Raw genomic sequence first — 14,709 nt, forward strand, 5'->3', positions numbered from 1 at the left:
TCTGGTGTTGTGCACTCCCACCCCCTTGGATTCTGCGGATTGGGCACAAGGCAGCGCTCCTGGGTTTTCCCTCCAACTCTCTTTTCTGGGTCTTAATCAAGATTCATTTTGGGCATTAATGAGGTGTTTCTCAGCTGCTGCGCCGCTCTGTATGGTATTTTTAGACACCCGGGCCAGATCCTCCCCTGGGAATCCGTGTTTCTTGAAAATGCAGGTGTGTGCGCCTGCGCAGACTCCTCTTGGAATACATTCAAGTGATCGCCCAGGGTTGTCCTAGAGGGGGAATCCCGCTCACAGACAGAAATATAGATGGGGCAGCGGCAAGGAGAGCAGCAAATACAGAGCTTCTTGGGGCTGGCTTGTTCGCTGCTCCTTTAGATGGGAGCCTGGATGGATTAGAGTGGCTCACTCTGCTCTCCCTGCTTCAAATGAAGGCCTTGGTTCTGATTGGCTCATCCACTGTTCTCTTCTCACTTTGAGTGAAGGCTCTGGTTCCGATTGGTCCATTCATTCGGCGCTCTCCTCTCTCTTTGCAGTGGATGTCCTGGTAGTGATCGAGTACGAGGGGCTGCAGGAGGATGAACTGCACCTCAAAGCCGGCGACGTCATCAAGAACGTGAAGAAGGTGGCCGAGGATGGCTGGATGGAGGGGGAACTCAACGGCAAGAGGGGGGTCTTCCCCAGCCTGTTTGTGAAGGTATGTGAAAGGGAGGATGGGAGATAGGACAAGATGGGTGCCTCTAAACAGCAAGAAGTGTTGGGATAGGGTCAGTCACCAGACAGGCCTTCTGCCTGGCACGTGGCTGACAAATGAGGGCCTCATGTGGCCTGCAGATGTACTACCCTCTTTTAACTTTCTCATACTGTTATTGACCTCTGACCTGCCCTTACCATATGTAAATTCGAGCTGTAAATAAATATATAATACAGACTTACACGTCTTTATATACATAAGCATAATCGATCTATCGTGGGTCCATAATGTCATTTTAGAATCCCAGAGGCATGGTAATATATATACTTGATATATATATATATATATCTATATATATATATATATAGATATATATATATCTATATATATATATATATATAGATATATATATCCAATGGCCTTGTATAATGGTCACATGCTGCCATCCTGGGGTGCTGGTGGCATGTTGATGAATCGCGAGGCTGAAAGCTGAATGGTTTGAACATGTCACTAGATTCACAAGATAACATTATAGGACACATCACTGTTATGATTTATTTTTAATATATCGAATGTGTTTTTTGAAGTAGGTTATTTCAGTGGGAGGGGGCTATGTCATCTTTGTTAATTACTACGTTTCAGACATTGCTAAATAAGCAATTGCATATCTGTAGATAGACACAGAAAGTCACAAACTGCCAGTGGTTGGTAAAATAGCCCAGGGAGTTATGGTGACCCTGTTGAGCGGTATGTGCAACTTGCTTATCACAAGTCTGAATCCCACTAGGGCCCTTTCAGCCATCTATACTTCCAAACGTGAAAAGAGTACCTTTGTGCGAGAGTATTGATATCAAATATTAATACAATGCTGCAAAAAGACAAAACTTTAAGAGCAAGTTTTATAGAAACACCTCGTTAACGTCTTTTGACAGCCTGCAGTGTAAGCATAATGTATATGTTTAAAGACACGGAGCACGGTCAGTATGGGCAGTCATTTGCAATTTAGCCAGTCTCCTTACCACACTTCAACTTAAATGCCTGGAATCAATACAGATTGTGAAGAGAGTACTCCCATACCATGCTAGGCTTCTCATCTGAGACTTTAAGTGGAAGAGTGCCAGACAGCGGCAGAGTGAGAGGCAGGCCTTGATTGTTGGTGAGTTGGGAATTCCCTCACTTAACTTGTGTCTAACTCTGCCACAGCCTTGCTGGTCTTTCACATGCACCGAATTGTTTTAAATACTCCCAGTTTCCCTTTAGGCCAGCCTACTTTGATAAAGCCGATTTGGTTGCTTTTTTATTGAAATGTTTATTTTTTTTTGCATTTTATTCCGTTTGACTTTGTCCTGTACGGATCTTGGGTTCTCTTTGCTAAAACGCGTTTGTTTTTTTGCAAAGAACATGGATGCATATGTCCTAGTCCAGATTTAAAATGTATTAATGATTAAAAAAATAACCATGAGGATAGCGTGTCACATTTAGCCACTTTATTGTGTTGGAAACCCAGGACTGGTGAACTAGTAACATTTGAAATATAGGGAGAGGATGTGCTTAGAGGGAAGGCGTCTGACATTCCCCTCCCCCCAGCGCCCATTCCCCTCCCCCCAGCACCTTGACACCCTCATGGGTATGTAGTGCACTTTACAAATGCAATGATTGATTGATTGATTGATTGATTGATTGACATGAAATTTGATTATCCACTATATGTTTAGACAGAGGGGTTACACACTTGTGTTTTAAGATGAAGCTAATGGGGGCCTTGGTATAACAGGAAGTTAGAGGGTTTTATTGACCCTGTCCCTTTATTTAGCCGAGTAAATGTCAGAGTTTGACCTCTCCTTTAGCTGAGGCCAAAGTGTAAATGTATGAACTTTCAAGTCACGCTCCGGAAGTGCTTCTTGAGTCTGGACATAGGGAAGACTCACAAGAGCATCACTATTGTCCTGTTTGGACAGCTGTAACTGCAAACAAGGAGCGCAGATACCACCGGAGAATCCGAGTCGACCACATTGTACTAGTATCAATGGCAGCGTTATCCCCAAGGAGTAGAATATAGCACGAAAAAGCCCTCTGATCATCTTCAAGGCACTTTTGGGGGCATGACCGCGGGTTCCGCAGAAGCTGACCTTGTCCACATTTCACCATCACATATAATACAACACGACTATTCACCACTTTAAAAGATCTCTTCTCCTTCCACACCTACGTCCATCATGTCAAAAGGTGGCCCTCACTAGACACAACCCATCATTTAAAAAGCTGTGCCCATCTAGAGAGTGCCAATAAGGTTAGACGTTATCCTTCACTAGTCCCTACCTGTAATCTCAAAACCGTACTGCCTACCAGACGCTACCCCTAATTCCACAGGTTGCCAGCCACTAGATAGCATCCCTAATGTCGGCACTCCCCTAATCCCAATGTCTGGTTCAATTGAGTCACCTAATCTTGCTGTCTACATTCAGTGCACAAAGCAATGAGGCAAAGTTACCAGTGTACTGGTCCTGTACCTTTGAATGCCTCTAAATCCTATCCTCCTGGGATCCCAACCAATAAAACTCCAGACCCTTCTGTAAGAAGAGGCTGAGGTTGTCTCACTTCAGAGAAGCATGCACTTTCTGGTCACACAGGCTGGCACCACCCCTGCCCCACTGAAGAGCCATCACAACAATCGAATGACACTGGTAGCCACTCCTCCTGCAGCTTCCTGTTGATATGACCGCCAGCCAATCAAACCTTCCTCATGGCTGCTCATCAGAGATCGGAACTTACATCTTTCAATGTCTGCCTGGCAGGCAAGCAGCCCTCTGACCTCAAGGCACCCTGTAACTTGTAACAGAACTCCTAAATGAATTCATTGAGTTCACCCAATAGTCTGAAGACAACCTTTTCATTGCCGACTCGGTGCTCAACTGCTGATGCACTGCACAGACTCCCAGACTCCTCTAAGACCAATCCGGACGCTGTTCTCATGCATGAAAGCAGCATCAGGATTGGCCTGGGTCCTCTCGATTTGCACTCCCAGGGAAACTGGGAGCTCGTACTTGCTGCCTCCAACTCGGCAATGCAGCTTGAGTTGGAGACAGCTCGGTGTTCATGTTGGCCTGGCTGTCCTGAGACAACCGGCCAAACCGACATGCGCACTGACAGCAGTGCTGTCCACCACTTCCTCTCCAGGTTGGCATTGTTTGCCTCGCCCCACAAGACTCGTTTGTGCTAAAAATAAAACAATAATAAACCTGTGTTATTATCGTTTTATTTTTCGGATTTTGTGGCTGCCGGCAGGTGGGGCAATGCTCCTCCGCCATAGTGGAGGAACTGCCACTGTGAGATCTTGAAGTGGCCAATTTCACTCTACCCTCAGTCGTTCTGAGTCTCATCAAGTCAACGTTTCCACAGGTGGCACGTGGCCCGCCCATTCACTCTCAATCCCTGTTGTCATTGGCGTTTACAGCGTTACCAGTACGCATCCTTACTTGACACCAACATTAAAATACCTCTGTGTAAGTAGATTACTACATTTACGCGATTCAATACTGGTAAAGGGCGAGCCTGCCTTCTGCTGCGCCCACAAGATCGAAGTTTAGAGGCCAGGCCAGAAGCCGAGACTCTAGCCAGCTGCCACGTGTGGTAAAAATGGCTCCCACAATGTTGTACGTCGCGTTCAAACCTTTCCAAGAAAAAACCTGTTTTATACACTGGTTCTTCTGCTTCGTCAGACGACAGGAGCTACTTGTGACTTGTTGTTCTCTTTGGGATCCTTCACACATGTAACTGGAGTCCTGGGCGAGTTTGCAGAGTCCCTGTTGCGTTCAATTTCCCTGTATTTACATAGTGCTTATTTCTAGACACATTTACATTTTTGAGAGGGTGCACGATGACACTGGCAGTGCCAGGGATCAGGAAGAGATGTTACTGCGTCACTTCCGGGGTGGGAGGGCTAAGGAGTACTGCAGAATTTCTAACATTAATGTTTTTGTTCAGTGCCGAAAGTGAAAGATTTGTGCAATTTATATTGGCTCGCTATTGCCATGGAAATTATATTCAAGAGCAAACTGGGCCCTTTTGTGGTCAGTTTGTAAAGGCAGATAAGACAGCTCAGTGGGTTGATGCATCTGTTATGAAGGTTTGCGTGTGCTGGGCAGGTCTGAAGTTTGAACCATGATGGAGACAATTAAGCCTTTTTTCACTTCTTCGAAATATTTTTACTACATCTACACCTACATCCGCGTCATAATCTGTTTTTACTCTGTGTTTGCACCTTTTCATCGTTAGAATATACTTTACGTTTCATTTACCCCCACAGCAATACTCTTCTATTGTCAATTCTATTACATTGGCTGCTCAAGTAATGCTAACCCTAACCTCATCTCTAATTCTTACTCCAACCCCAAATTCCAATCTCTACCCTTTTTCTAATCCCCAAATCCAATCCTTATTCCTAATCTTTACGTTATTCATAACTCAGCCATAAACCTATCCCTTGCCTGAATCCCTATATTCAGTCTGTAAATTACTGTAACAACAATTGCAGTCATAAATCAGGCTTAATTCTGACCACAGCCGCTAGATGATTAGTCCAATCCAACCCTAAACATAACCCGTCCTAACCCTGACTCTAAACCTATTCACAGTCACTAAAGTTAACCATAACCCAAAACTATTATGCTAACGCTAACCATAACCACTAACCATACCACTAACACTATACTCACTCCCTAATCCTAACCAGATCCGCAGCTATTACCCAACCCTAAGCACAATCCCAAGCCCCAGTGCCGACCCCCAAAGCCAACTCTAGCCTCAGGCCCTAAATTCAACATCTAACCCCCAGCTCTAAATTGAACCCTGACCGTCAATCACATCCAACAACACTAGGGGCCTGATTACGAGTCTGGCGGTCCGACGCGCGCCAATCGTGCGGAGGCGCAGTGGTGGCGGTCAAGCCACTCTATTACTTTTTTGGTAGTTTCCACTGCTGTGCCCATTTTCAGAGGCACTGCTGTGGGAGCGCCCAAAAAAGCCAGCCTGAAATGAGAAACGCCCATAATCTGGCAGGTGGCCCGACCACAGGTTTGACAGTGCGGCAGCAGGTCGCCGGCATGGCGGTCCGCTCTGGCACGGCCAAACTTGTAAGCAGGCCCTAAATGTAATATCCCTACTACTAACCTTAATCTAAACTCTACTTCATAGCCCTAACCCTCAATGTTTATTGGCAATGTGTATGTTGGAAATGTAAACGTAGGTGCGAAAGTAGTGTAACTAGGCAAACACACGCCAGTGTAACTGTGGGGGTGTGAATGGAACACCATCCTGAGATCACCAGCTAGTCACAGATCCACAAAGGTGCAAGACAGGGGGAGACATCCCTGAGGAAAAGAACAGTTTTTTTTTTATTGGTATTGTGATTTTATAATACCCGGCCAATTATTACAAAAATCTCCTGCCGATCATTAATATTACATATCCAGAGAAGGGGCGGACTTATTAAAGACAGAGAAAGGAGGAACACATTGCTAAGGATGAACAAAAAAAATACATTTTCATACTAATCTGTTAGTGGATGTTAGACTCAGATAAGTTTCCAATTGTTGACAATCGTAGATTTGAACTTGAATCTACTTGGGAGTGGTTTATTTGAACATGTATCGTTGATGCATTAAAAATACCAATTAAAAAGAAGCAAACGAAGATCGCAATGATAGATTCCATTGGACGATACATATTTTGCAGCCAGGGTGTGTATTCAAAATATGCAGTGTATTTGCAGAGCAGTCAGTTTCAGGATTAGTTCCCCGTAGAGGTTATGCGAGGTCGCCTGTCACGTGCAGGTAAACAAAGCGGGGGATTTCCAGACAAGCCAGTCCCTCTGAAAGGTCAGCCGGGCTGCCAAGGGTCAGCAGTAAGATCGATGTACATCAAGACAAGAAGCTTTGCAAGTCCGGTGGGGTAGTGCGGCCGGTAGAATAAGTCACATGCAGGGCTCCGCTTGACCTGGGCCTGGCTCAGCCTCTAATCTGCCATGGAATCTCAGAATGGCATGCTTATTACTTAAGACGCCCCCCCCCCCAAAAAAAAATTGCCCCAGAAAAATAGCCGGTCACACAAGGTCGTTCTGAAATCCGGGCTTTCATATGCTCGTGGAAATTAGGACTCCGGCCAGGAGGTTGGAAAGAAACTGGAGCGTGCCACGCTGTGGGAGGGCGCCCACACGTGGCGCTGTGGCATTGTGTGTGGAGAATGCGTTTCTCATACGACACGTCAGGCTCACGAGTGTTTTTCGCGTGTGACGTATGTGATAGGTGGGTTAGTCATCGAATCATAAACTATCCCTGCCTTCGAGTGAGGAAATAGCGTGCCCCTCCTTGTGAGCTAATGCCAGCCTCGTCTCCTGCTGCCGCATACCAGGGCAGTGAGGCAGGCCGTGATGCATGGCGCGCGAGCCGAAGGCGGGAAAACAATAACAGAAGGATCACGAAACGCACACACGGGAGGGCTGATTTAAACCTACACAAAACAATGCCACGCGTTTCTGGTCTGAGGATAATCCCTCGGGAACTCAGGTGGCTTTTGTTTATTCGTCATTACTTAAAAGAATGACACCAGAATATGTGAGTAAGAGTTTCATGTGCAGTATCTTAATGTGAACCGCTCCTTTCATTCTTGATTTCAGTGACATCTTATTTCTCCTTAAATCAGCATTAATTGTTGCCGAAAGATGTTTTTTTTAATGAAAGAGTTTACTTGTTTCACAAACTACTTTGGCCCCATTAAAATAACTTGAAGATAACTTCCTAACAAGCATTGGAAATGCAATAGGTCTCGCAGCATTAGAGTTAGTGCTTTTAGAATTGTTTATGGGTTTTTTTGTAAATCTTAAGCATTTTTGTTTCCTGTAGCCAATGCTAAAGAATAAAAAAAAAAAAAGCCATAAACATTTCTAAAAGCTCTAACTCAAATGCTCCGAGACCTATTGCACTGTGTGAGGGTGAGGGGTTGAGGGTGAGTGAGGGTGAGTGAGGGTGAGTGAGGGTGAGTGTGAGTGAGGGTGAGTGTGAGTGAGGGTGAGAGTGGGTGAGAGTGGGTGAGGGTGAGTGAGGGTGAGTGAGGGTGAGTGAGGGTGAGTGAGTGAGGGTGAGTGAGTGAGGGTGAGTGAGGGTGAGGGTGAGGGGTTGAGGGTGAGGGGTTGAGGGTGGGTGAGGGTGAGTGAGGGTGAGTGAGGGTGAGGGGTTGAGGGTGAGTGAGTTTTTTTTTTTTTTTTTTTAAAGGCACAAGCAGGCTCTTTGGAGCAAGTATACTGCATTCCTCTTTCCTATAAACGCTGACACTTTGAAGTTAGCCTAGAGCAAAATAAAAAGCTTCCCATGTAAACACAGCTTGACATTTTATTTGGGTGAGTAGTTTATGTATGTCCTGGAAAATACCTTAAGAAATGGGTCGAAAACAGAGTTGCCTCTTAAGTATCATCAACACATTTATTTCAACAAACCAGTTTTAACAGGCTGGGTTGCGTATTAATATTTTTTGGAGTCAAAGGATGTACAGTCTGTGCCAAGTTTTGCTGTTTACAATACATGGTGAAGTCGGGGAGCTGGTAAACTGTGCACGAGGGGCATGCGTGATTCGTAAATGCTACAGCAGTGAGAGTGAAGACAACCAATGAGAGACGACTAGGTCCGTGCACTGGGAGACGGTGTGAGTATCGCAGCCAATGGGAAGCCAAAAAGGCCCTGCTGGCTCACGAGAAGCAGGCGTGAACTGCTGTGCGATTGGCTGAAAGGCTCATGAAGATCGCCGACAACAGCAACCGATACACGAGGAGTAGGCGTGCAGGGCTTGTGACTGGGGCAGGGGAGGGGCTTGCGGGCGGCTTCCCTAGGAAATTGACGTAGCTGTAGATTCAAAATGGCCGCCGGGTTTACGTGCGGTCATTCACGTCCTTGCAGTATTACAGCTCCACAATGTATCTCATGTTCGCTCTTTATTATTTCTAGCGGCTGAGTCGGGTCGGGCCCTTTTTACTCTGCCATTGTAGATTCCTTGCTAGCTCTATGTTTGCGGGAGGGGTTAGGGTTGCAAGGCTACTGCTGGCATTTAGAATGTATTTCGAGTTAAGTTTTCATACTGCTCCAAAAGCACGCGGAGTTAACGTGTTTTCACTGCTCGCTTTTCAGGTAGTTGTACAAGTGCGCCCCCAAAAATCCCAGTGCATGAATTCTTTCTCTTTGCTAAGTAAAAAAACAAGCCTTTCACCGTAACACGGCTGGCAGGGGAGGGGGCGGAGAGGGGAGAGGTGCGACACGGCAGTAGGAGGAGGAGGGGGGAGGAGAGTAGGGGAGGCACGGCCTAGCGGCAGGCAGGCAGGGGAGGAGAGGAGGAGGGGGGAGGAGAGTAGGGGAGGCACGGCCTAGCGGCCGTGCAATCAAGTAGTGAGGGGGCGGAGCTGGGGGAGGCTGTGAGAGAGAGTAGGCAAGGCAGGCGGCTGGGGGCATGTGCACGCGCTTTTAAGCTCAATGCACATGCGCATTGAGCTTAAAAGTCACGGGCACTGCAAGGAATCGCCACGATTCCTTGCAAGTTAGATAAAGTCTGGATGAGCCCCTATAGTCTCGCTTGCTCGATGCGCATGCGCATCGACAGGCGAGACCTAAAAACGAGTTTGCATAGGCCTTATTCTGAGAAACATATCTCAAAGGTTACCTTTTCCACTTTGAATTCCATAGGGAAAACAGGTTCTATAGTAGAGACGACAAGCAAATGGCGCCTTGTATTGATTTAACGCTGTTCAATAAATGACTGATGTGGGTTTGGGGCTGGCAGGTGAAGGGCGGCCTGTCACCATTCTCTGCCTTCCAGCACTTCCCTGGGATTATTTACATCCTGCAGTATTCTCAAGTGTCCCAATTTACATTCATCAGTGGACAGAAAACAAACATCCTAGTCCTTTAAAAAAGGCGAATTAAGGCCTGGGTTGTTCAATCACACTTGCATCGTACATGGAAATTTTTGTTCAATGATATCTCCTCAGGGCGCAGAGTTGTGCACCATATTCTCCATCTGAGGGATAAAAGAATGATATGATGTACTGGAAGGGGGAAACAACCTTTACAACGCACTACCATTACAACGAAACTTTTACAACGCAACATCCATTACATCGCATGCCATTACAACGCAACCATTACAACGCATGACACTACAACGCATACTACTACAACGCATGTCATTACAACGCATACCATTACAACGCATAGTACCCTTACACTATCCAACACTTACCCTACTGTTGCACCCCCCTGGAGTTAGAATAGTAATTTTTACCCCTACACTATCCAATACTTACCATACATGCAATGTAATGTTATGCGTTGTAATGGAATGCTTTGTAAAGGTAGTTTTTAAACAGTTGTTGTAATGGAGGGCGTTGTAATGGATGTTGCGTTGTAAAAAATGCATTGTAAAGGTATGCATTGTAAAAGTATGCGTTGTAACGTCATACATCCCTGGAAGGTATTCACTTTTGAGTCAGCTGGAAGTCATAGCTGACACTGTTCCAATTTTTTTTATAATCTAAAAAGGACCCTGACAACTGGAGAGTTTTTCTCAGGGTGAGGCAGTCATTTTCCCCCTCATGTTTGGGGGGGCCAGCATCAGACCCATTATCTGAATAGGGTGGATGTTTGGAGACGCTTTCACTGACAGCTCAATATCTGTCGGCCATCGGTTTAAGGCACCCAGAGATGGAGCTAGCGGGGTCTCAACAAGCGGAAACATGGCGGATTGCTTAACTCTAAATAGAGCGGGCAGGCAGGCATTTGGTTTGACCGATAGTAGTATCCTGTCTGCTGAACTCTAAATAGACCCCATAGTCTTTACAACTTACAGTTGTTGCTCTGTCCATAGAAGTGACCAAGATTTTCAGTGGCCACTTTTTGATGGGCACAAACAGCTTGATCTTTTTTTAAATATAAAAACATTCCTTAAATATCCATATCTTTAGTCGCTTTGACTTTAATTATGTTGTAGGGAGATTATAATAAATTGTGTTGTGAATGCTTTCCATTACACAATTTCATCTTTTGGATGGAGCAGTCGCTATTGACCCTTCAACTAACTCGCAACTGTAGGACCCAGTGAATACATTAGGTCGCTTCTTTGTGAACTCGCTGTGGATAGGATGGGACAGCTACCAGCGGGCTCAATGGTGAAATGTGCCGCATTCTGTGAGTGAGACCCTTATCCTTAAAAAGAAAACTCTGTGTCCTAGAGATGCATCATTCAGTGGAAATTGTCCACATCCGATGTGTGCTTGAATAGTAAAGATTGAAAAACGGCCTATTTAAAGGACTACATTCTTCTTTGTAGTTTGTTTGTTTATGTTGGGGAGGATTCACCCTTAGTCCTAGTAACTTGCTGTGAGTGTTCTGACCTTGTTTGATCACCGGTAGCTCTCCCTATAATTGGGCATCATGGTGTCATCTTTTTGTGCTATGCTAATGTCTAAAGAATTAATATACTGACATGATGTTTACCATTTGTCATTGATGTTGAAATCTGAAGAGTTCATGTCACTCTACACGATTTGTCAGCGTTGTCCATCTCTGTCACGTGCCATTTCTCCTTGCTCAAAGTAATGCCTGCTTCTCAAGTTTGTGTTTAGGTGCAACACATACAACAGGTCGTTTATCAGAAGCTTACAGAATGCTTTACATACCCTTGCTCTGCTAAAGAATGCTCACAAGGCTTGTATTGCAGTCTGCAGTGCACACTAGTCCACACGTGTGGTGTTATTTTTATACACATACTGAAAGTTTTCTGACTTAGAAAAGAAGACACGTGATGCCTGCAACAATAAATTTTTTTAGGAAATTTTTATTAAGCATTTGAAAAGTAATACAAAAGACATGTCATAAATAATTAGGAAAAAGTAATCCCACGTAGTAAATCTGCAACAATACATTAACCAGTTGTCCCCGTGTAGTCCTTTTATTTGAATAGTGAGCATGGCTGGACCCTGCACAGTGGGGGAATGGCCGCGAGAAGTGCTTTAAAAGTGAAGTTACTGAGTACCTGGACTTCAGTACTTTGAAAGGGTGAGTACCTCCCTTTGTGAGCGGTCGCTTAATGCTTTTATTGGGAGAGTGCCGGCGCTTCTCAGTGGCCCACAGATGCTCTGGGGCATGTGTATACTGCACAGTGGTAACAATTACTACCTATTTTGGTTGTTTTATGTTCTCACCAGATGCAAAGCAATTGTACTGTGACTCTTCCTGCACCTCCGACATACAGTTTACCCACTTGAAGGGCATTCTTTTTGAGAAACTAGAGATACACTTGAAAAACGGAGTGCTAGCTCTCCACTGCTGCCAATCTTTGATTTTCCTGTAAATGTGAGGGAAACCTGCTCCAGTGCTGGCTGGGATTTCCATGTCCTGTGCGTGGGGCTGAATCTCACTCTCCTCCTACCCCCTCCACCCACCCACATACACACACACACCCATCGTCCCCCGATACAGCACCCCCCACACACACACACAGACACACACACAGACACACACACAGACACACACACAGACACACACACAGACACACACACAGACACACACACAGACACACACACAGACACACACACAGACACACACACAGACACACACACAGACACACACACAGACACACACACAGACACACACACAGACACACACACAGACACACACACAGACACACACACAGACACACACACAGACACACACACAGACACACACACACACACACACACACACACACACACAGACACACACACACAGACACACACACACAGACACACACACACAGACACACACACACAGACACACACACACAGACACACACACACAGACACACACACACACACCGACACACACACACACCCTCCTCCCACAGATACAGCACACACACACACACACAGACACACACACACACACAGACACAGACACAGACACAGACACACACACACACACCGACACACACACACACACACACCGACACACCCTCCTCCCACAGATACAGCACACACACACAGACACACGCAGATAGACAGACACACACACACAGACACAAACAGACACACACACCCCTCCTCCCCTCAGGTACAGCACACACACGCAGACACACAGACACACACACAGACACACACACACAGACACACACACACAGACACACACACACACACAGACACACACACACACACACACACAGACACACCGACACACACACACACACCCTCCTCCCACAGATACAGCACACAGACACAGACACAGACACACACACACACACACACACACACCGACACACACACACACACACCGACACACACACACCGACACACACACACACACACACACACACACACACCGACACACCCTCCTCCCACAGATACAGCACACACACACAGACACACGCAGATAGACAGACACACACACACACACAGACAGACACACACACACACATACACAGACACACAGACACACAAACACCCCTCCTCCCGTGTGTGTGTGTGTTTGTGTAAGGAGACTTGCCCTGCTCTTGTACAAGCTACACCGGCTCGGTGTGTGGGGTGAGAGCTTGCGCCGCCACTTGCTGCAGGGTCCCATGTCTCCTTTCGCCTCCCTCTGCACATTGGCCGTTCTTTGCCTCTGGCTGATTGGTCTGCGGCCTCCAGAGGCCGTCCTGCCTCCTTCAGCTCTTGAATTTCTTTGTCCCTTTGCTTCTTGTCTTCCTTTGCTTCCATATACTACCTGCGCCAACTTCCTCTGTCTGTGCCCCTGCTTTCATGTATAGTTTTTTAATACAAGGGAAACCCACTGACCACCTGGGACAGTGGGTAAAACAAGGAACAGAGGTCCCTAGGTAAAGGAACGTACAGAATTGATGTGCAATCAACTGGCAATTTTTAATCAGATAAACAAAAAAAGTACAAAAACAACGCAGTGAGTGCCAGCGCATAACAAAGTGCTCTTTCATAAGTGACCCACACGTGATAAACTTGAATATCTCGTGTGTCAACATAGCAAGCACAGCACCGCCCCATATGAAACAAATCCTATATTCAAGTGAGTCTCCGGTATAACCACTCCACAGCATTGTGAGCCCCATCATCAGGAGCCCGGGACCTTACTAGAGGCACCGACAAGTGGAGTGACTCTCCAGCAGATATCTGTGGAGCAAGGATTGGTTCCAAAGGCCTTAAAATTGGGAGGCAGAATCCGGGGGTCGGTCATGTGGGGGGCTTTTGAATGCCCATGAGGCTGGCAGAGGCCAGGACAGCTAGGTGCTACCCCCGCATGCATCGGACACTGTCCTTCTCTGGTGCATTTCCTGAGCAGGGAAGGTAGCCTGTTCCAGCCCGCCCTGGCCTCTGCCTGCCTCATGGTGTGACTCTGAGGGTATTTTACTCCCACGCTTCTCCTTCTTGCCCAGGTGTGTTGTGTGTCTTCTTACCACTGTGAAATTAAAGTGTAGAGGCAGGTGCACAGCTGGTTTGTTCAGATCCTTTGGTAGAATTATTTGTAATTTTTAGGTGCTCCACAGGAGACGTCCGACGTCCCATGAGGTCAATTCTGAAATCGCTCGTGCTTCTAATGGAACACTGGAAGCATCCCTATGGGCACTCAATTCCTCCTCAGCGCGAAATGAGGGTTCCAACACAATTTTTGTTATTCAACTTCTATCGTGTTTTATTTCACACAGTTTTAGTTGATTACTGTTCATTGCATATTTCATAATTTCATTTTCACTGTTTCTGTACATGCGGCATTGTTAGTATCATGTCCAAAGCATTTCGGGCATGTTAACCACCCCTTCACCAGGGAACAACACTAAAAAGTAACAAACCATAAACACACGATAAACAAATGATATTTGGAAAGTGTTGGTATGCTTGTCTGTCATATCTTATGTGACTAGGGTGACCCTTCCTCTTCCTATTTATAATAACAGGTATTGCGGGGATTCAGTGTGACTCATATAGTGATGTGATC

General features: G+C 46.0%; 1 protein-coding gene across 3 annotated transcripts in view; it reads left to right on the forward strand.

Annotated features, from left to right (window-relative positions):
• The window catches only part of SH3D21 (SH3 domain containing 21), a 286,954-nt gene that overhangs the window by 86,982 nt on the left and 185,263 nt on the right, over positions 1-14,709 (forward strand). For all 3 annotated transcript variants that reach the window (XM_078681198.1, XM_078681197.1, XM_078681199.1), the window contains exon 2: positions 537-697. In XM_078681198.1, the coding sequence (XP_078537324.1) occupies positions 537-697 (161 nt within the window). The remainder of the gene's footprint in view (positions 1-536; positions 698-14,709) is intronic.

The sequence above is a fragment of the Lissotriton helveticus genome, chromosome 3_1 (assembly GCF_964261635.1).
Source record: "Lissotriton helveticus chromosome 3_1, aLisHel1.1, whole genome shotgun sequence".
NCBI classification, from domain to species: Eukaryota; Metazoa; Chordata; class Amphibia; order Caudata; family Salamandridae; genus Lissotriton; species Lissotriton helveticus.